The sequence below is a fragment of the Sinohyriopsis cumingii genome, chromosome 13 (genome assembly GCF_028554795.1).
Source record: "Sinohyriopsis cumingii isolate HCF-2022 chromosome 13, ASM2855479v2, whole genome shotgun sequence".
NCBI lineage: Eukaryota > Metazoa > Mollusca > Bivalvia > Unionida > Unionidae > Sinohyriopsis > Sinohyriopsis cumingii.
In genome coordinates, this window is record NC_142973.1 from 9842748 (window position 1) to 9865943 (window position 23196).

Genomic DNA, 23196 nt, shown 5'->3' on the forward strand with positions numbered 1-23196 from the left:
AGTAGTAAACATAAAAACATATCATTTTTAAGATGGCCACTGTGGCATGTTTACATGTAGATGATATCAGAATGGCACCGTTTTCATTGAGGATCAATTGAATATCATAAGCAGTCTTCTGGTGAGAATCTCATGTAATAATAATAATAATAATGACCTTATTTAAAGAGGGTAACACAATTAGCTAATAACTAATCTACCTTGAGGCCTTCATACAAAGGAATTCATTTATTTTAGCTGAAATTCTCTTAAGTCAGTGGATTGATTGGGTTTGGAAGAAGGAAACAGAGTGGGCATTTCTAATCTCAACTGGGATGTCAATATGACTTACCATTTAGAAGGACTATCAATAAGATTTACAAGATGGCCACTTGACAGCCATATTGGAAATCAGATAAGCCCCATTTTCCTTTACAACCAACAAGACATTATAAGAGGTTTTATAGTCAAAACATGTTGAAATGACCATCCATTTAGGAGAAGCAGTGAAACAAGTTTTATATAAAGGACATCAGATTCACCCCATTTTCATTTAGGATCAACTAGATATAAGAAGCCTATTATTGAAAAACACGTGCTGATATGACCATCCATTCAGGAGTAGTGATAACAAGATTGTAAAGATAACCACTGTGGTGGCCATATTTGACATCCAGATGGCACCATTTTCATTAGGATCAACTAGATCCTGGGACTAATGCGTGTGTAAAGTTTCATTGCAATCCTCCATGTAGTTTAGCAGGAGTAGTACTGATGGTTACATGGATGATGGAAGGATGATGGACTAAGTTCTCAGTCTGAGCAGTAGAGCTAAAAAATAGTGGACATTTGTGATGGCTTCCACCTTTTACTTGTTTTTTGCCTCAGATATAAAAGCATGATAAGCTTGTGCAGGCTTGGGCTTCCCATTTTAAAAAATGTGGCTGCAATTAAATTGTTTTCAGCAGATGAAAATATCAAGAAACCATGAGACATCCAAACAATCTGATTAAGATCTCCAATATATTGATAGAAGTTGGTGACCTCTGGTGACCTCTGGAACTTCGATTCCACTTATTTCTGGTAGCCTATCTGATACAGCAATGCAAAGGTAAGGTGAGTTACTGTCAGTACGTATATCTGGGGATCGAACTCACAACCTACCACATCTGAGGTAGACGCTCTAACCACTATGCCACCAGAGCGGTCGAAATATGAATGCTGCAAATTGATTGGTGAATTAAATTGTAAAATGAAAATGAGTCATAATGGTGGCCATTATTCAAAACTGTAACAAGTAGATCTAAATTTTAGTCAGAGTTTGCATCTTGTCAGCTTAAGCTGGTGTCTGAGATTTTTTGACACAGATACAGGAAAAGAAAGAGAGCAGATAAAGATTTCACTATACAAATTTCCAAAATAAGTCAAGTAAAAACTATAACATACTCAATAACAAATTTTAAATAGACATGTTCTATTCTAGAATTTAAAAAGATGTGGTGTGGGGTGGATATTTCTTTCAGCATTTTAAAAAAATGGGGTATTTTCTGAATATAGCAGGGGCTTCATGAAGAAATAATGATAGGGCTTAAATATATGATGCATAATTTTCACATATTCTATTGAGTATTTGGTATGATATTTTTTACAAATTAGCATGAATCCTAGAATTTACCCTAATAAATTCCTTTACTAGCTGAGACTAACATACATGGGGATTGGAAACTCCCTACCCATCAAATAACATGTGTTCTCTTTTGTTATGCAAAATGAGGTTCCTGCATAATAAGCTTGTACAAACTGGATTTGTTAAAGTGACCAGAGAGGCTCAATCACTGCACATATTTCTTTTGGTACTGATGCTAACAAAGTATTAGATCTAAATTAAAAATAGAAAAGGTGGAAATGTAAATTACTTTCCATAAAGACACTGTTACAGCTAACTTTAACATTTACCTTCATAACAAGCATAGCTAGGTTTCTAGACAGAGGGAAAATTCATAGCAATTGCTGTGACACTAATCTCATTGCTCAACCAAGCAACTATTGTGAATCTCACTTGCATGTAATATCAGACTCATTCAAAGGAGTTTCCAACCCCTATGCTATATTCTGTCTCTGATCTAATCAATACTTACATTATCCAGTAGCACATTTGATTTTTTCGGATTGTAGGATGAGTATGCATTCACTGCCCCTGACTCAATTGAACAGTCTGCACAACTGTCACTACCCTGAAAGAAAAGGAAACATTGAAGTAATAGATGTATTCTTTAAGAAGTTTTAATACCTACCTATCAGTGTAATATTTCATATTAGGATAGGAAAAAACCCTTTGTGGCAATTTCAGTATTTTTATGTGCATGTAATTTCTCTCTCTCTCTCTCTCTTTCACCCCCCCCACCACCATTTTGTCTACCTTAATATCTTTCCATGTCACATTTTGAATATTTACAAGAAATTTATTGACAATAATTTTAAGTCTAGTGAAAACCTACAAGTACATTAATAACAAGCTATTGGTTGAGTTTATTAACCTGTCAATCAATAAACCATCGGTGATATAAGACAAAATCCATGAATTTATATATATAATGGTAAAACGCATTGGAATACATTAACACTTTAATAATTAAATCAATTATTTTATGAATACATTTTATTTTTTTATTTTTTTGATTAAAGTAATACACATAAACCAAATTTTAAAACTTGCATCTGGTTATAATGAGAACCAAAGGCTCAATCATTGTCTGTTTGAATCACTAGAATCATCAGAATTAATTTTAAAAAATGGTTCAAGTGCATAATATTTTGCCTAATACACGTGTCTGGAATGTATCACATTTATGTCAATGGTTTTCCTTTCACATTTAAAGGCGGTCTCTGCCAACAGTCTCTTGGTCTGTCAGGAAATCTGCTCATTCAATTAGAGTGCTTGTAAAACACGTATCCCCATGCTCCCTGGTTTGTCCTATCTAAATTAGTGATGCTAGAGTTTACTTCTAGAAGTAAGAAATGATACAGGGGCCAACCTGGGTTATGAACAGTTTCTAAGTTATGACCCTTGGACCAGTCCCCAGGAGGCAGGGTGAGACCTGGGGGCTAATGATAACTTAGTCTTTTCATGCTGAGAAAGTGTACATTTTGGTTAAAGGGTGGAGATCTCAATGCTATCCAGTTTATGCCCTAGGGGCTGAGCCACAAGGGGTAAGGACAGAAAAAGAAGTGTGACCCAGGGGTAAAGTTGGTTTAAAACAAACACAACTGTCAACCTATGCAAAATTTCAAAGATGAATGGATGCTTAATAGTAATAAGCATTGACATTTATCAAAATATGTAGAAATTATGGGGTTACCTTAAACACCCCCCAGTCATGAGAGGTCAAATACCAGTCATGATCCCTTCATTCAATGATAGCAGTGTATCATTGGTCTACAGGCCAAGCACTTCTGATGAGAAACAAAATGACAATTCCTGCTCAATAAACATTAAGTACAGCAAGTTTCGTTAAATTTGTACTAGTAGTTTGAGTCAATATAGGTTTGCAAAACCTTTGAGATGACATGGATATGACACGGATATGACATGGATATGACACATATATGACACTGATGCTGACATCAGCATTGCTATTTCTCTGATTGTTCTCTAGAAAAGATGAGACAAAAATGAATGATATCGCTCACCTGGCTCACATGAAAAGCAATGAATAAGTGCAGATGTCACTCGTCACAATTGTGATGTCATAAGTTTACATTCTAAGTTGGGTCAAGTTTGGATCAGAATAGAAGCCTTGAGAGTGTTCATAAACAAGTGTCATTGGACCAACGATGGATGACGTATGCCAGATACAAGGTAATACCATAAGCTCACCTGGATCTTGGCAGGTTAACTTACAAATTAATTACAGAGTTGTTAATTAAGTTGTTGTGGATTTAATGCCACCTTTCAAGCACATGGATAGGCTATTCATGGCAGCCAGTATAACTGGTAGAGGAAGAAACTGGAAAAACCCCAGTAATAACCATGAAACCATGGAAAACTACTGGCAAGCTTCCTCACATATCCCCCTTGGCAGAGCCCAAGACTCAAGCCCACATGGGCAGAGGTGAGATAGCAGTAATCAGTAAAGGTGAGCATTTTAGATTACCTGCCACCCTGAGCCCCATACTGGAGGGCCAATGTAATTAGAATGTGTTAGTGTACAGGAGACAGAGCTCTGCACTTGTATGTAATTTCTAGTATAGATTGGAAATAAAATGTTTTACAATGTGCAGTTTGTTTTCAGTGGATTTGAATGACATGTAATTAAAATTGGAAACACTCTACAAACATTTGCAATAAACAACCATTCTCTAATTAATATCACTTTCAACAGAAGTTGAACAGAAGGGACTGATTCTATACTGTCTGAAAAGAATTTCAAAGAATTCAAGATAAGACCATTTCTTCTATTTATCTGTGAGTGTTGAAACCATCTCTGATATACTTAGCCATATTGGCTGTAAGATTGCAACCATTTTAACTTAGGATAAATTTGACATCTTTGGATGACTTTTGATGAAATCCCCTTGTTGATATGACTTTCTTTTCAGGCAGAGAAACTATAAATATATTTTTAATATGGCTATCCTGTGGCCACATTGGACAACAGATTGGCACCATTTTCACTTATGACCAACTAGACATCATAACAAGTCTTTTAGTGAAAACCCCATATTAACATGACTATCCATTCTGGAGTGACAACAAGATTTTCAAGATGGCCAGGGTGGCAGCCATAGTATTTGTCTAAGCATTGCCTTTTGCCATTTTATATGTCTAAGCATTGCCATTTTCATTAGGAGCAACATGTCATTTAGCAGTCTTTTGGCAAAATCCCATACTGATATGACCATCCATTCAGGAGAAGTGACACTTATAAGATTTTCAAGATGGCTGCTGTGATGACCATATTGGATGTCTGAGCAGCATCTTTTTCATTCAGGACCAACTAGACCTTGGGATGAACATGTGTGTCAAGTTCCAATGCAGTGCACCAAGCATTTTGGGGGTAGTAGTGATCAAAAATGTATGCTAATGGATGGATGTGTGTCAGAAGATGGACAAGAAACAGTAGACCATCCCATAAGCCTTTCTGATCTTTGGATGAGACAATGCACCTCCAAAATTGAGATCTCGCAACACATAAAACAAGAGCTAACTCTCCTAATACATACATACAAACAAGCATGTGATGGAAATATTGTTTATGATATTGTTTGTTTGTACTATTTATGATGAGCTTAAATTCAATGAAATTTACAGATGTATTGATTTCTTCTAGACACATTTTGGATATTACATCAAAATATGATAACAGTTTTAATAATAACACTTTATTCAGTAATTTAGGCCACCAGCCCATATTACAAAATATAATGCAAGTAAATATAGTGTGTGCTATTGTGCACAGAAATTAACATACATATACATATACAATTTCCTATATCATAAAGGTGCTACTGCTCCTAAGTATATCATTCACCATTCATATGAGTTGTCAAAGATTGTCTAAGACAAAAAAGCAATATTAAGAAAGATTTCTTATAATTAATATATTATTATGACTCATTCAACATTTTTCCATAGATGGTTAGAGAAGAAACTTCATTAAAGTATTTCTTTCTTAAATGGTCATAAGCTGGACAAGCACAAACAAAATGGAATTCGTCTTCTGCCAAATAGCATCCTACTATGCCTCCCTGTCTCTATTTTCGACATGTGCACTGAACACCTCAGTTTGGTTGTTGTTGTTGTTGTACAGTTTAACGCCATTTTTCAGCACAAGATAGGCTATACATGGCGGCCAGTATAATTGATGGAGGAAGAACCCTGGAAAACCCCGGGAAGAACCACCAACCCACGAGAAGCTACTGGCAGGCTTTCTCACATACCAACGTTAGCTGAGGCTGAGACTCGAACTCACGCAGACAGAGGTGAGATGGCAGTGATCTGTAACAGTGAACGCTTTAGACCACTCGGCCACTCGGGGCCCCAACACCTCAATTTGGCAAAAAACTTCTTAAGAAAATATCATAATCCACATGATAGGCATTTTTCTGTTGTATACAAAATTATACATATATTTATATGAATTGTTAATATCACTTTGCCAGTTTGCAAATCCTTAATTCTTTGTGAAAAAAGTGGGAAAACATTTTTTTGTCTCCAACATCTTGATTTAGCTAGACAAATCCATAAACCAAATTGAAGTAACATGTCTTTAACTTTGATAGCCCAGCTGACATGGTTGGTTTCATCTAATCTTTTTATTATTAAATAACATTGGTGTTAGCAGTGAGTTAGAGGGATTCTGCAAACCTTCAGCCAGTATTTAACACATCTTAAAAATATGAGGTACAAAATGGGTATCTTCCACAGTCTGTTAATTTTATTGGATTATTCATAGTTTTAGGAACACCTAAATACTGTTTTCAAAAGTTGTATTAATTCCTTTTGTCCAAACCAATTTGGGGTATAAAATAAATCCATAAATTTCTAGTCATGTACACAGTCAACACATCTTTCTTTGAAAAACCAGACCTCCCTTTGCTTGAGATATTTCCCATGATTCCCAATGAATTTAGTTTCACTGAGATAGATCATCATACCAGTTTTGTCACAGAAACATTCAATGACATTTATTTGTTGCTGTTGTTGTTGCTGTTGAAGCCTACTGTGTCAGCACAGTTAGCAACATCATCAGCATAAGGGATTTAAAAAATACCATCAATTTTTTCCAAGATAAATACACTTCTGCTGCATTTGAACTTAAGCGGTATAATTGAATCTGTTAATAAAAATTTGAAAACATGATAGGACTCAGAACACAACCTTGGCTTGTACCTAATGTACACTTGAAGTTAAGTAGTTAAACATTTTGGTGTTTGGACTTTGACCTGTCATATTCTTCTATAGATCTAATCTAGGTCAACCTCATTTATACTACCATGGATCTAGGTCTATCACATTTATACTACCATGCATCTAGGTCTATCACATTTATGCTACCATTGATCTAGGTCTACCACATTTATACTAGCATGCATCTAGGTCTATAACATTTATACTACCACTGATCCAGGTCTATCACATTTATGCTAACATGCATCTAGGTCTACCACATTTATACTAGCATGTATCTAGGTCTATAACATTTATACTACCATTGATCCAGGTCTATCACATTTATACTAACATGCATCTAGGTCTATCACATTTATGCTACCATTCATCTAGGTCTACCACATTTATACTAGCATGCATCTAGGTCTATAACATTTATACTACCACTGATCCAGGTCTATCACATTTATACTAACATGCATCTAGGTCTATCACATTTATGCTACCATGCATCTAGGTCTATCACATTTACACTACCATGCATCTAGGTCTATCACATTTATGCTACCATTCATCTAGGTCTACCATATTTATACTAGCATGCATCTAGGTCTATAACATTTATACTACCACTGATCCAGGTCTATCACATTTATACTAACATGCATCTAGGTCTATCACATTTATGCTACCATGCATCTAGGTCTATCACAGTTATGCAACCATGAATTGAAGTCTATCACATTTATACTACCATGGATCTAGGTCTATCACCTTTATTCTACCTTTGATCTAGGTCTCTCACATTTATACTACCATGCATCTAGATCTATCACATTTATACTACCATACATCTAGGTCTATCACATTTATTCTACCAGGCATCTAAGGCTATCACATTTATACTACCATGGATCTAGGTCTATCACATTTGTACTAGCATGGATCTAGGACTATCACATTTATACTACCATGCATCTGGGTCTGTCACATCTATACTACCATGCATCTAGATCTATCACATTTATAATACCATGGTTCTAGGTCTATAACATTTATACTACTATGGATCTAGGTCTATCACATTTATACTACCATGCATCTAGGTCTATCGCATTTATTCTACCAGGCATCTAAGGATATCACATTAATACTACCATGGATCTAGGTCTATCACATTTGTACTACCATGGATCTAGGACTATCACATTTTTACAACCATGGATCTAGGACTATCACATTTATACTACCATGGATCTAGGTCTCTCACATTTATACTACCATGATCTAGATCTATACATTTATACTACCAGGCATCTAAGTCTATTACATTTATACTACCATGGATATAGGTCTATCACATTTATACTACCATGGATCTATGTCTATCACATTTATGCTACCATGGATCTAGGTCTATCACATTTATTCTACTATGGATCTAGGTCTATTACATTTATACTACCATGGATCTAGGTCTATTACATTTATACTACCATGGATCTAGGACTATCACATTTATGCTACCATGGATCTATGTCTAACACATTTATACTACCAAGGATCTAGGTCTATCACTTTTATATTACTATGGATCTAGGTCTATCACATTTATACTACCATGCATCTAGGTCCATCATATTTATACTACTATGGATCTAGGTCTATCACATTTATACTACCATGCATCTAGGTCTATAACATTTATACCAGCATGGATCTAGGTCTATCACATTTATACTACCATGCATCTAGGTCTATAACATTTATACTACCACTGATCCAGGTCTATCACATTTATACTACCATGGATCTAGGTCTATCACATTTATACTACCATGGATCTAGGTCTATCACATTTATACTACTATGGATCTAGGTCTATCATATTTATGCTACTATGGATCTAGGTCTATTACATTTATACTACCATGGATCTAGGTCTATTACATTTATACTACCATGGATCTAGGACTATCACATTTATGCTACCATGGATCTATGTCTATCACATTTATACTACCAAGGATCTAGGTCTATCACATTTATATTACTATGGATCTAGGTCTATCACATTTATACTACCATGCGTCCAGGTTTATCATATTTGCAGATAGATGTCTTATTCTCCAGAAAATACCTTATGATGGCAAAGTGATGACACTCTACTCAAGCAACTCACCATTTTTTTGTCAGATGAGAAACCCAGTGACATCCAGTAATTGTCAGTGTCAGGAATATGGGCTTTCATCTCAAAGTCAATAGAACTCCCTCCATTATCAGCCCAGGTCACGAGGAATTTACTGTCATGTAAGCAACCTTTTGTCTTCCCACAGGCTGGATCACGAAACTGTTCCACAATTGATAGAAAAAGAAAAGGGAAAAATTCTTTTCCATCAATGTATTAACACTTTTTGTAAAAAACAAAACTAAAGGAAAAAATCTTTATTCTTCTGTCTCCTTCCATCTGTCTCTCTCACTCTGTGTGTCTCTTTGGTAGATTAAGGGTTTCAGGGATGATTAGACAAGATAGACAATTATGAAACTTGTCAAAAATTATGATAAGGATATATCAGATTTACTGAATCAAGTTTAGCATGCCTCTCACCTTTAAACAGCCAAGTAATTACAAATATTCAAATTTACTGAATCAAGTTTAGCATGCCTCTCACCTTTAAAATGAACAGCCAAGTAAATACAAATATTCAGATTTATTGAAACAAGTTCAACGCATTTCTCATGTTTCACTGAAATCCTACAATGCAGCAGAAGATAATATGTTCAGAAAAAAGTCGAAAGTCCATCAAATGTCAGAGCTCAATGACTTTCGTAATGGTACAACCTGTATAAATTCAAGCCTATAAAAATCAGAATATTAGCAGGGAAACATAACAATTTTCTGTATAAATCTTTTGAATAATTAGGATTTTTATTTTGTCTGGTGAAAAACTAACAATATATATGGAAGGGAAGGATGACATTTCTGTGGACAGGGGTAATTCCACCCCAGAAAAGGAAAGCACAGCAATCTCCAAAACATACTATTGATGATTGTGAATGGTGTGAGACCTCCTAAGAGTCTTATAGATGGATCAAGTAATATTAATCAATGTACCATATATATATATATATATATATATATATATATATATATATATATATATATATATATATATATATATATATATTAAAGGTGATGTGATATGATTTTGATTTTTAATGTAGCTTCAACAATTGTTCAGCCATATTGCTACAATGTCTGCAGTGAGGCAGTTTATAGTGATGTCTAGCACTGGGGCATCAAGCCACAGACATGTAGCATAAATGTCCCATCCAGTCACATTATCCTGACACCAGGCTAACCAGTCCTAACACTAACCTCTTAATGCTGAGCGCCAAGTGAGGCAGATGTTAGTAACATTTTTTTTATGCCTTTGGTCTAAGTGAGCCAGGGATTGAACCCATGACCTCCCGCATCTGAGGTGGATGCTCTAACCACTAGGCCACCGGAGCGGTATATATATGGTGATAGGAGGTCACAAAAATTCCAGATGTGAAAGGGGAAGATGATATTTACCCTAGAATTCTGGAAACATCCAAATAACTACAGCTTTTATATACAGGGTCTACAGAAGTTGGATGACCATAGAAATAGATATTACCTATACTTCCAGTGAAGTGGAAGGGTAAAATGATAAGGGCATTTCGCTGAAAAATGGTGTATCTATATTTTAAATCTCACAAGAGCACTCATACAAACACTATGCATGCAAGGGTATTATCATTATCTGGATCTGTATGCCAAAATGCATCTCTGAAATGATAAAAAGGCAATTTTTCCAAGAGGGACTTGAGCATTAACCAATGAACTATGACAATTCTGTGAGAAAAGGGTACGTAACCACTGCACAGGGTCCTGATTTGGGAGTCAGACTGGGTCTCTGTTCTTTCTGTTCTTGACTTTCTGGAACATTCTATTTATGGGAGGATGAAATTTTCTGTGGACAAGGGTAATTCCAACCAAGATAAGGTAAGCACAGCACATGGGGCAGATAACGTATTACTGCAAATTTAATGACTGCAACATGTAGAAAATACCTTGGTCCATGAATGGTCAATCTTCTACAAGATTAAGTTAGATCCTGTGGGAGGTATGGGATATGATGTACCGGGTATATCCCTATTGAGCAAAAGATGTCCTATATATTATCATTGTTCATCACAACAATGGGACTTCAATTTGTTCTATATATTATCATTGTTTATGACAACAAAATGACTTCAATTTGTCCTATATATTATCATTGTTCATCACAACAATGGGACTTCAATTTGTCCTATATATTATCATTGTTCGTCACAACAATGGGACTTCAATTTGTCCTATATATTATCATTGTTCATCACAGCAATGGGACTTCAATTTGTCCTATATATTATCATTGTTCATCACAAAATGGACTTCAATTTGTCCTATATATTATCATTGTTCATCACAACAATGGGACTTCAATTTGTCCAATATATATTATCATTGTTTATGACAACAAAACGACTTCAGTTTGTCCTATATATTATCATTGTTCATCACAACAATGGGACTTCAATTTGTCCTATATATTATCATTGTTCATCACAACAATGGGACTTCAATTTGTCCTACATATTATCATTGTTCATCACAACAATGGGACTTCAATTTGTCCTATATATTATCATTGTTCATCACAACAATGGGACTTCAGTTTGTCCTATATATTATCATTGTTCATCACAACAATGGGACTTCAATTTGTCCTATATATTATCATTGTTCATCACAAAAATGGGACTTCCATTTGTCCTATATATTATCATTGTTCATCACAACAATGGGACTTAAAATTTGTCCTATATATTATCATTGTTCATCACAACAATGGGACTTCAATTTGTCATATATTTTATCATTGTTCATCACAACAATGGGACTTCAATTTGTCCTATATATTATCATTGTTCATCACAAAATGGGACTTCCATTTGTCCTATATATTATCATTGTTCATCACAACAATGGGACTTCAATTTGTCATATATTTTATCATTGTTCATCACAACAATGGGACTTCAGTTTGTCTTATATATTATCATCGTTCATCACAACAGTCAATTATCTGGACAAAGTTTATTTCCAATATGGAGTCTGGATAATTGACTTTTGACTGTACATATAAAAAAATATCTCTAAAAAGAGACGTATTGGTTACATATAACACATTAGTTAACTTGAAAGCTATCTGTAATAACTGGATACTGAATCAAAATCCTTTTTATACTATTTATGCAAAAAATGCATACATTTAGACCAGAAGAAAGACTTACTACAGATGGTGCTGTGCTTGAATCAGGTGTAAGCGCTTGACTTTGCACATTAACCCAGTATGTTGCTTTCTCCTTTACAATGGTTGCTCTGCAAAAATTACAAGAACTGATAAATTGTTGGCTGCATCAATCTTTATTCCAGTCAAATTGTTCTTTAAGAGATCATTACATATTGTTAATAGTTTACTAATAAATCTTAGTTTTCTGCGCAAAATTTAAATTTTAAACACAAGTCCCTTGAAGCAACTAACACTATTCTGGAATTTCCAGCAATCCAAGGTAATATTGTTGTTGTTGTTGTTCTAGGGTTAAATGTCATTTTTCAGTGCAAGATAGACTATACATGGTGGCCAGTATCAGTGGTGGAGGAAGAACCTGGGGAAAGCCCAGAAAGAACCACTGACCCACGAGAAGCTACTGGCAAGCTTTCTTACACACCCACAGTGGCTGAACCTGAGACTCGAACCCACACAGACAGAGGTGAAATGGCAATGATCCATAACAGTGAGTGCTTTAGACCACTCGGCCACTCAGGGCCCCTCCAAAATAAGACCATTTCTTCCTTTCAATTGATGAGTGTTTTAAACCACCTGTGACATTCTTCACCAGTAGTGAAATTTTCATATCAGCTGCTGTGGTGGACATACTGGATGTCAGATTGGAACCACTTTCATTTATGACCAGCCTTCAAGATGGCTTCAGTGCAGGCCATACCAAATAGCAGATCAGCACCATTTTCATTTAGGACCAACTAGATACAAACCTAAGAGGTTTGTTGATGAAAAACATGGTTCACTCAATCTCTGTACATTATTACCAATCAGTGCAATTACATGGTTCACTCAATCTGTGTAGATCATCATCAATCAGTGCAATTACATGGTTCACCCAATCTCTGTAGATCATCATCAATCAGTGCAATTACATGGTTCACTCAATCTCTGTAGATCTCAGTGCAATTACATGGTTCACTCAATCTCTGTAGATCATCATCAATCAGTGCAATTACATGGTTCACTCAATCTCTGTAGATTATCATCAATCAGTGCAATTACATGGTTCACTCAATCTCTGTAGATCTCAGTGCAATTACATGGTTCACCCAATCTCTGTAGATCATCATCAATCAGTGCAATTACATGGTTCACTCAATCTCTGTAGATCTCAGTGCAATTACATGGTTCACTCAATCTCTGTAGATCATCATCAATCAGTGCAATTACATGGTTCACTCAATCTCTGTAGATTATCATCAATCAGTGCAATTACATGGTTCACTCAATCTCTGTAGATCTCAGTGCAATTACATGGTTCACTCAATCTCTGTAGATCATCATCAATCAGTGCAATTACATGGTTCACTCAATCTCTATAGATCTCAGTGCAATTACATGGTTCACTCAATCTCTGTAGATTATCATCAATCAGTGCAATTACATGGTTCACTCAATCTCTGTAGATCTCAGTGCAATTACATGGTTCACTCAATCTCTGTAGATCATCATCAATCAGTGCAATTACATGGTTCACTCAATCTCTGTAGATCTCAGTGCAATTACATGGTTCACTCAATTTCTGTAGATCATCATCAATCAGTACAATTACATGGTTCACTCAGTCTCTGTAGATCATCATCAATCAGTGCAATAACATGGTTCACTCAATCTCTATAGATCATCATCAATCAGTGCAATTACATGGTTCACTCAATCTCTGTAGATCATCATCACAGTGCAATAACATGGTTCACTCAATCTCTATATATCATCATCAATCAGTGCAATAACATGGTTCACTCAATCTCTATAGATCATCATCAATCAGTGCAGTTACATGGTTCACTCAATCTCTATAGATCATCATCATCAATCAGTGCAATAACACAGTTCACTCAGTCTCTATAGGTCATCATCAATCAGAGCAATAACATGGTTCACTCTATATATATAGATCATCATCAATCAGTGCAATAACATGGTTCATTTAATCTCTGTAGTTGATCATCAATCAGTGCAATAACAATGGTTCACTCAATCTCTGTAGATCATCATCAATCAGTGCAATAACATGGTTCACTCAATCTCTGTAGATCATCATCACAGTGCAATAACATGTTTTGCTCAATCTCTGTATATCATCATCAATCAGTGCAATAACCAGGTTCACTCAGTCTCTGGATATTCATCAATCAGTGCAATAACCAGGTTCACTCAATCTCTCTAGATCATCATCAATCAATGCAATAACATGGTTCACTCAATCTTTGTAGATCATCATCAATCATTTTTCACATATAAATGTACAAGTGTATTAATTCATAGAAGGAATATAAACCATAAATGATGAATCAAAAAGAAATTAATATAGATTATAGTCAATATAGTCAATTTTGGTGTTAATCTGATGACCATAAATAGCAGGAAATACACTGCAATGTACAGGATTCCTATGAAATATTTATAGTTAACTCTTGCAAAAAGGAGTAAAAATGTATGCGGTCCATTCTGAATAAAATTTTGGCTCAGCAGGTACATCCAGGTCAGGTATTAAAAATATAATTATTTACCAAATATTTCATCCAATAAACATAATGAAAAAATTGTTTCTGCTATGTAAACATTTGCTGATTTGGAACTGTAACCTATGATCAAGACATCCATTTATACAATAATTAAATTATACAACCACTGTGGTAAAATAAGACAACTTTAAACATTGTTTTTGGTAGTTTTAATAGCATGTTACCACTAGGAAAATTTGCAAAACAAAAGTTTATAGTGAACATTTTCAACATTATTAAAAAGATTGAATTTTTAAATTCACTTTCCTCTTTTGTTTATCAATTTTGCACTGTTCTGACAGGGAAGAAAAGTTATTATGCTCGGTTGTTAAGAGTTCAACATGGACCCTAAATAATTTTATTTTCTGTGTAACAAATTAACAAATTTCAGACATAGGACAAAAGCAGATTTTAGTTTGTATGTGCACTTAAGTTGACAAGTTTGGTGAAGATGGGGCATGTAAAGTATTGTTTGGAAATTGGTTGAAATTTAAATTATCAGTAACTGGCTCATTAGGAACAATAAATCATCAGTTTGAATCAATAAGAGATATTATTCAAAGTCAATGTCATTTTCACATACTGTGTGAAGTTGCCTGCATCCCAGAAAGTTGATTGGTTTACCAGACATTTTTCATTTGCTATAATTTGACATGTATGCTTTGTGAAAATGAAAGCTAGCATTAAATAGAGCAGCAGGGAAGTTCTACAGACCAGGTGGCACAGACCAAATTAACCCTCCCAAACAAACTTTCTCCGTAGAAGCCTCAGATTTCAAAAATAAACCTTCCCACGAAAAACAATTTGCGTAAATTCGATTTTGAGTGCAATTTTCATATATATAAAAAACAAAGATTTTTTTTTGGGGGGGGGGTCATCTCCTCCGTGACACAAAAATAATTCTCGACAAGGGAAGTTATACAGACCAGGTGGCACAGACCAAATTAACCCTCCCACACAAACTTTCTCCGTACAACCCTCAGATTTCAAAAATAAACCCTCCTGCGTAAATTAATCAGCGAAATTTCGACCCAGGATGCAATTTCAGACATAAAAAAAAACAACAAAATTTAGGGGGGGGGTATAGTAAAATTTGTGTGCGATTGCAAGGAAAGGACTGCGAATTTATGAGTAAATCTGATCAAGACCAACTCGATACCTACTACGCGGATCATGAAGATTAATCGTGACAAAACCGTGTGGTGTTGCCTGAGCGTGACTGAAGAAATTTTTGAATTTATTTATGTCCATATCGCCGTTGCACCAAGTCTGATGAATATTTCTCAACGTGTGAGTATCAACGCCATTGAATACTGATAAAATATTACAATTATCTCTAATAACCTTTGGAATTTGCGTATATCGCTGCGTCACGTAAATCACATCGGTGTTCTTGTGTCGGCCACGCGAGAATATCCTAGCCGGATTAGTTTGCTTATCCAGCATCACGTCATCGAAAACAACAAGATTATTAACATCACCGTCTAAATTTTCCACTGATGGAGCTTCATTGATATCCGTGATAAATTCTATTGTGCCATCTTCAGTATTATCGCTAAATTCCTTCAGTACTTGATAACATCTCTGATCATCAACGGATGGCGCAACCAAATACAGTTTATCCCATTTTAGCCATCGCATTATCAAATTTAGTAATAGTTGTGTTTTTCCAGATCCCGACGGTCCAATGATTATCATTCTTATCGAATCTGGTAATGCCGCGGTGTGTTTTACTTGTTCGCGTTTCTTCGTGGCTGAAAAATCAATTACATTCATGTTATTAGAATATTATGGATTTATATTGTGTTAAGTGTCGCACTCGAACTGCTACGATAAATCCAATCGAAGTCGTTACACGCAACAACAGGAATGCAATCAAAGGTGAATGTGAAGTTTGCAAGACAATTAAGTTTAGATTTGTAAAAAAAAAAGTAGAAGAACCGGAGGAGACATTGCCGCCTCCTTAACAAATCTACCTGGAGCTCCTTGGGCGAAATATCCCGGAGAGAAGCATCTGCCAGGATATAATTACTGCGGACCCGGCACGAGGCTAGATATGAGACTCAACAATAATAATCAACCAAACCCCGGCGAAGATCCAGTAAACGCCATCGATAACGCGTGTTACTATCATGATCTTGCGTATCGTAGCGGGGATTTAGAACAAAGACATCTCGCTGATATTAAATTAATTCATGCAATAGACGCAATTCCTAACAAAAATTTTAAAGAGAAATTGGCAACTTGGCTGGTAAAGGGTGCGATGAAAGGTAAATTAGTTCTCGGTGCTGGTAAATTATAATGGAGCAGATATATTATTCTCCGCGAGGTTTTTGGCGAGGAAAATCAGCAATTGCCAAACTTGCCAAGGCAGCAAAAGTAAAGCAATCTGTCGCTGAATCGTGGCTATCGAGACAAGCAGTCTGGCAAATTTATCTTCCTCCGCCTAAGAAAATATCATATGCGAGTTTCTCTGTCAGCGTCCCTAATGAAGTCCATCAGGCTGATCTTATGTTTCTTCCTTACGATACCGTCGACGGAGTCACATATAAATACGTGTTGACGGTTGTTGATATCGCTAGCAGATACAAGGAAGCGGAACCGTTATCGAATAAAACAGCAACAGAGATTGCTAAGGCGTTTAGCGAAATTTATTCACGATCTCCATTAACATGGCCGAAGCTTCTCCAGGTTGATCCAGGTCGAGAATTTCTTGGCGCGGTTACTTCACTGATGAAAAAGAATAATGTTAAAATCCGTCGCGGTATTGTAGGTGTTCATCACAATCAAGCTATCGTTGAGAGATTCAATAAAACTCTTGCAGAACGATTATTCGGATATCAATACGCGAGAGAATTTATCCAAGATAAACGATCTCACGATTGGGTAACAAGATTACCTCACGTGATTAACGCACTAAATAACGAAGTAACACGAACAATATCAATGAAGCCCGCAACTGCAATTACAAAACCAAATATACCACTAAAGCGAGATTCTACTATTCCACCTGTGCTAGGTAGAGTCACGGTCAGATATTTATATAAGGAGGGGGAAGCCGAGGGAGGAAGAAAAAGAGCAACCGATCCAACTTGGAGCGTTACGACACATAAAATATCAGCCGTAACAAGATCATCAGGAAGACCAGCAATTTATTTCTTAGATTCATTAGCGCCACAACGAGGATTTACCAAAGAGGAATTACAAATAATACCGAAGGATACTCAATTACCGCCATCGTCGTTAATGTGAAATCTAATTCTACCCAACTGAGATAATTTTCTTACTCGAGACACTGCTAGATAAACTAAATTTGACCAGGAAATTCTATCATCGACGATCCAAACTTGGCCATCTACTGTTAATCCCTGCGATGAATGTATCGTTGTTGCGTATCCAAGTTTCCATGGTGATTTTTCTGCGTTTATCGCATCATTGACAAGATTAATATCAACGAAAATAATATCATTCAAAACTAATATTTTTTCTTCTCCGCATGGCAAAGTAACATTAATATTTTGTTTCCTGGTATCAGCGGGCCTATAACACAACGGTACCTGCAATGTTGGAAATTTCTCACAATGAAGCTTGAATAACATTTCCTGAATAGCATCGCGAATAATTTTTCTGCTAGCAACAATCAGATGATCTGGACGCCACAAATTTAGAAAATTATCCATCGGAGTCTCGTCGATTATTTTTCTCATCACATCGCATTGAAACTTATTCGGTTGCAATCGAATTATTTTTTTGAATTCGGTCAGTAAATTATCATTGGATCTATAATCAGCGTCGATTTCTTCATAATAGTCAACGAAGTTTCTAAGCCATTCATGAGGAGATTCGCCATCAATAGGATCGGGCTGACCATGATCTCCGCACATTATCACAGCGGTGTTTTTTTCCTCCAGCCAACCCAGGAACAATTTTAACACAACTAAATTTACCGTGCAAATTTCATCAAATATTATAATCTTGTTGATATATTTGTTTCCCATGCGAGCCGAATCCCACAATCCACCACTGTACTTGAAATAACTGTGATACGTACAAGAATTAACGCCGCGTTGTCTTATTTCTCGCGCTAATCTGTGAGTTGGAGTCAGCACGACCATATTAGAGTTTGAAAATAAATTTATCGCTCTCGTTGTTTTACCACTACCACCAGGACCGTTCATGTATACAAATTTATTTCGTGAAATCGGATCGAATGCAGATGCAGCCGTTGATATTTCATCGTATTTATCTCGATGAAACTTATCGCAATCTTCTACATCCGCGTCCTCACAGTAATCTAGAATATCTTCGTTTTTTATTCTCCAAGTCCCCCAGGAACCATCAGTGATTAAATTTTCCAATCTACACTGATATTTCTTATCGATATAAAATGAATCCGTTGCTACTCTTACCGCGATATCAGAAAATTTATTTATCATCGATAACAAATTGATACTGACGTAAGCGAGCATTGACGACCTCAGATGCGTATATTGCGCTGATTCTCCATCGAGATAACTAATCACGGTACCTAACTTCGTTCCATCAATGATAATATTTTCTCTATTGCAGAATATCCCTCTCGATACTGTATCGGCAATAATAAAGTCCATCTCAGCATCATTAATAAATAACCTAGCGTGGCGATGTTTATGATCAACGGATCCTCCTTGAGTAAATTTACCAATTATTTTTCTTCCGATATCCTTCGCATTTTCACAATCCGTTGGCAACCACACCTCGGTCTGCTTTCTATACGATATAATCGCTTCACTCACCGTCAATGATATTAACATCGACGAATCCAGCATATATCTCAACAATACCGTAGGGACCCATCTTCGTTGAGATAAATGCCGACCAAACCAAATATAACAAATTTTATGTAAATTTTCAGCAAACTCGAATGAAGTAACATAAGCGAATCCTGTCATGACAAAATCAGGTAACGGTCCGTTAATCGCAACTCTCGTCATCTCGCTAGTTGGATGACCAAATTTAGCAAAGTAATCTGCACAATCACCATATCCGAGGAAACTTCCAGGATAGCATGCGCTCATATCAACAGAGATCATATCTTCGAAATAATACTTGGTATTCCATAATCCTCCATGGCCGTATTCGATACAACTAAGTTGAATATCATTGAGAAATTCATTCCTTGTAGGTTTCCACGAGTTTCTTTCTCTGGCAGCGTGAGCAGCAACAGATGGAACAGTAAAGCAGTTCGTTAATAGCTGATCAGGATTTGATGAATACTTCACCGCGATATTTTTCATCGATTCGTGTAATATTTCATCTCGGTAAATATCTCCTCGTGGCAAGATAAATTGATCATATTTTTCTTCACTCGAGAATAACCAAACCGATATTGGATCAGACGCGGCTAATATTTTGATATACCTAAACATTGCATCGGAATTGTCTTTCCCAGATTCCACGGGATAAAATTTAACAGAACGATCTCGAGGAAATATCATCACTGACTGTGCCCATGCGTGCGAATTATGATCAACAATTTCGATTGGTGTTCCTCGAGAACTATACGGCGACGAATATAATATTTCTCCCGATAATGTTTTTACCGTGATAGGAAATTTAAGTTTCTTGCTCAACGCAGCAACATCGTCAATCGATGCACCATCAACAACTGTTTTTGCCCACGTGTTAATTTTATCCAATCTCAATTGAGTCAGACCAGATCCTCGTCGTGTGTTTTTCATGTGCTCGATGACGCGCTCAGCAACGCAATTTATCATTGGAGATTCCTTCATCGCAGGTAGATTTTTCGCATCAGGATTATTATTCAGCCGATAAATTCCATAGACAACAGCACTAGAAGGATACGCCCTAGCATAATAAGGACCGTCAATTCCCAATAATAATCCCGGCTTCGAATTTTTATCAAAAACAACATTTTTCTTACCGCCACGTACTGGATCTCGTTTATCGCGAATAATCCAAATGTCATCGGGCATTTGTGCAATAAATTTTATTCCAAAGATAAATCGCTCGTCTTTGTGTTCAGATTTTATATGCTCAATTATCTTCTTCGCTCGCTCCAAATTCATCGTAGCATCAACGAAGTTAGTTTTCCAAGTTGACCAAACATGAATAGCTCCATCATCGAAGAATTCCTTCTTTGCACGATCTACCTCAGGAATGATAAATTCTGCCTCGTCAAGATCAAATAAATCCATTATTATATTTTAGACAAATGTTTAAATTATATAATGCAATGCAAATGGATAACAGTCGGATCAACAAAATCATGTGACAAATCCTGCAGAGGTGAATATTGTGGCGCTCATATATACGCAATTCGACGAGGTAACAAAGGACCACAGCGATGTTTAGTTTGCCAAGTTGGCATTCGAGGAAAAACTCGATTGTGTTTCTCTTGTGGAGGAAAAAAATATCGTGAGTTACGAAGATATTATGAAAAAAGATCCTTGTCAGTAATAAAATGCGAAGAAGATTACATTAATCGATTCAAAGCAAATTACGATTTAAACAAAGAGAATATTGTATATGGAAATGAAATCAGCGATTCCTGCAATGAAAATCATGAACGAGTATAGATCGCATCCAACCATCGAGGGATACGAGGCATCTACCGATGGTACCGTTAGACATATCAGAACAAAGAAACGTGTTGGTCGTATTTGTAATACAGGATATTTCAAATTTACCGCCTACAAAACAAATTATTACAATCACAGATTTGTGTTCGAATGTCACAAAGGACATATCAGGAAAGGACTTGTCATTGATCATATCGACGGAGATAAACTTAACAACAAACTTTCTAATCTTCGAGTAGTAACTCCGAGTGAAAATTCAAGGGTTGGCAATACTGGTGGTATATGGCTACCAGCTAAGGCCGTCAAATCGATAAATTTAGAAACAGGTGAGGAACTTGCATTCGAATCGATGACTGCAGCAGCAAAACATTTCAGTATTAATTCAGCATCGGTGTATCGTGCGGCAGAAAAAATAACTAGCGCAGCATTTTCTTATCGATTTGGCGAGTGGATCGAGTTTTCCTATACTCGAATAATATTTGATTCGGAAATCGACGAAGAATAATTGAATATTACAAAATTAATATAATGAATGAGGAAACTATAAACGACATCATTGGAGCGATTGATGATCTGAAGAAAAAAATAAATCTTTCATCGGAGTTAGACACGAATAAAATTCGATCGGAATTCGAAACAATTGTTCAAGGAAAACTTGAATACAAATACACGCTACCGTCGGAGTATAAATTAATAAAGAAAATCCAGATTGCGATATACCAATCACTTTCGACAGTCAGCGATGATCGCGTCGAGGATTTTGTTAAATTATCGATGTTGGTGGAGAATGCTAGATTGATTTTATCTGACGCATATGAATCACGAAAAATTACAAGTTCGCGTGTCAGACAATTGAAAAAACTTGTCGATGAAAGTAAAATTAGGGAATCTTCCGATTCCTGAATATCTCCACAAAACAAAAAAAAAGATTAATTTTGAAAATTCCCCTGGTTTTTATTTATTTTTTTCGCCCATTTTTTCCTGGGAGATAAATCACTCACGATCTTACTAGTAAATTGATACTTACAGTTTCTCCTCGTATATCAAGTAAATTTCCTTTCTGATCCGTAAGTTTGAAATTTATTCTCGTCAATAACCGATTATGACATCGCAGGTAAAACGGATTCATTGGTTCTTTTATTATCAAATAACCAGGAGATGCGCTAGGTGAAAACGAATACAATACAAATCCCTGATTCGCTTGATTCGACACTGACGAATCAACATTATAGCTACCCTCGACAACATCCGCGTGAAGATAAATCGCGATAACTTCCGTTATATTAACGATATCCGGCGATATATGTCGTCCACCTTTGTCAGGATCGTTATTGTGTTTAAGAATCAATTCTGAATGTACTTTTTTAGTCCATGCGGCATGTAATTTCGGAAATAAATCATCAATGGTATCAGTGACGGATTTTCTCATCGCATCAAAATCAGAATTGGGAAATTTGAAATTTGGCAATGTTTCCTCGGTTAATTCAAATACTCTCATGAATTTTTGTTTTTCTCCTGAGTTTTTGATCAACTCGAATTTGCTAATAGGGAGAACATAGTCGGCAATTGATATATCGTCGACTATCGCCTGAATGAACATATCATGATAATATTCAATATCATTCGCAAGTTGATTTAAAATTTTCACGTGCTTTATAATTTCGCTACATGAACCAGATTTATTTAGGATGCATTCATGAAATGATCCTCGCAATAAATTTAATTGTAATTCGTGTTCTTGAATAAACTCGTCTAGTGTTCTTCTTACCAAGATACCGTCTATGGGGGCTATTATCCTGTTAATGTGGGTAGCGTCGAAG

At 36.0% G+C, this 23196-nt stretch overlaps 1 protein-coding gene across 3 annotated transcripts in view; it reads right to left on the bottom strand.

Moving 5' to 3' along the window:
• LOC149784929 (ferric reductase 1-like) overlaps nt 1-23196 on the bottom strand; it is a 112047-nt gene that overhangs the window by 36100 nt on the left and 52751 nt on the right. For all 3 annotated transcript variants that reach the window (XR_016425335.1, XM_089978557.1, XM_089978555.1), the window contains exons 5-7: nt 12236-12323; nt 9054-9221; nt 2118-2213 (exon numbers count right to left, since the gene is read on the bottom strand). Coding sequence is in view for 2 of the 3 variants with exons in the window: in XM_089978557.1 (XP_089834683.1) it covers nt 2118-2213; nt 9054-9221; nt 12236-12323 (352 nt within the window). In the remaining variant the exon portion in view is untranslated. The remainder of the gene's footprint in view (nt 1-2117; nt 2214-9053; nt 9222-12235; nt 12324-23196) is intronic.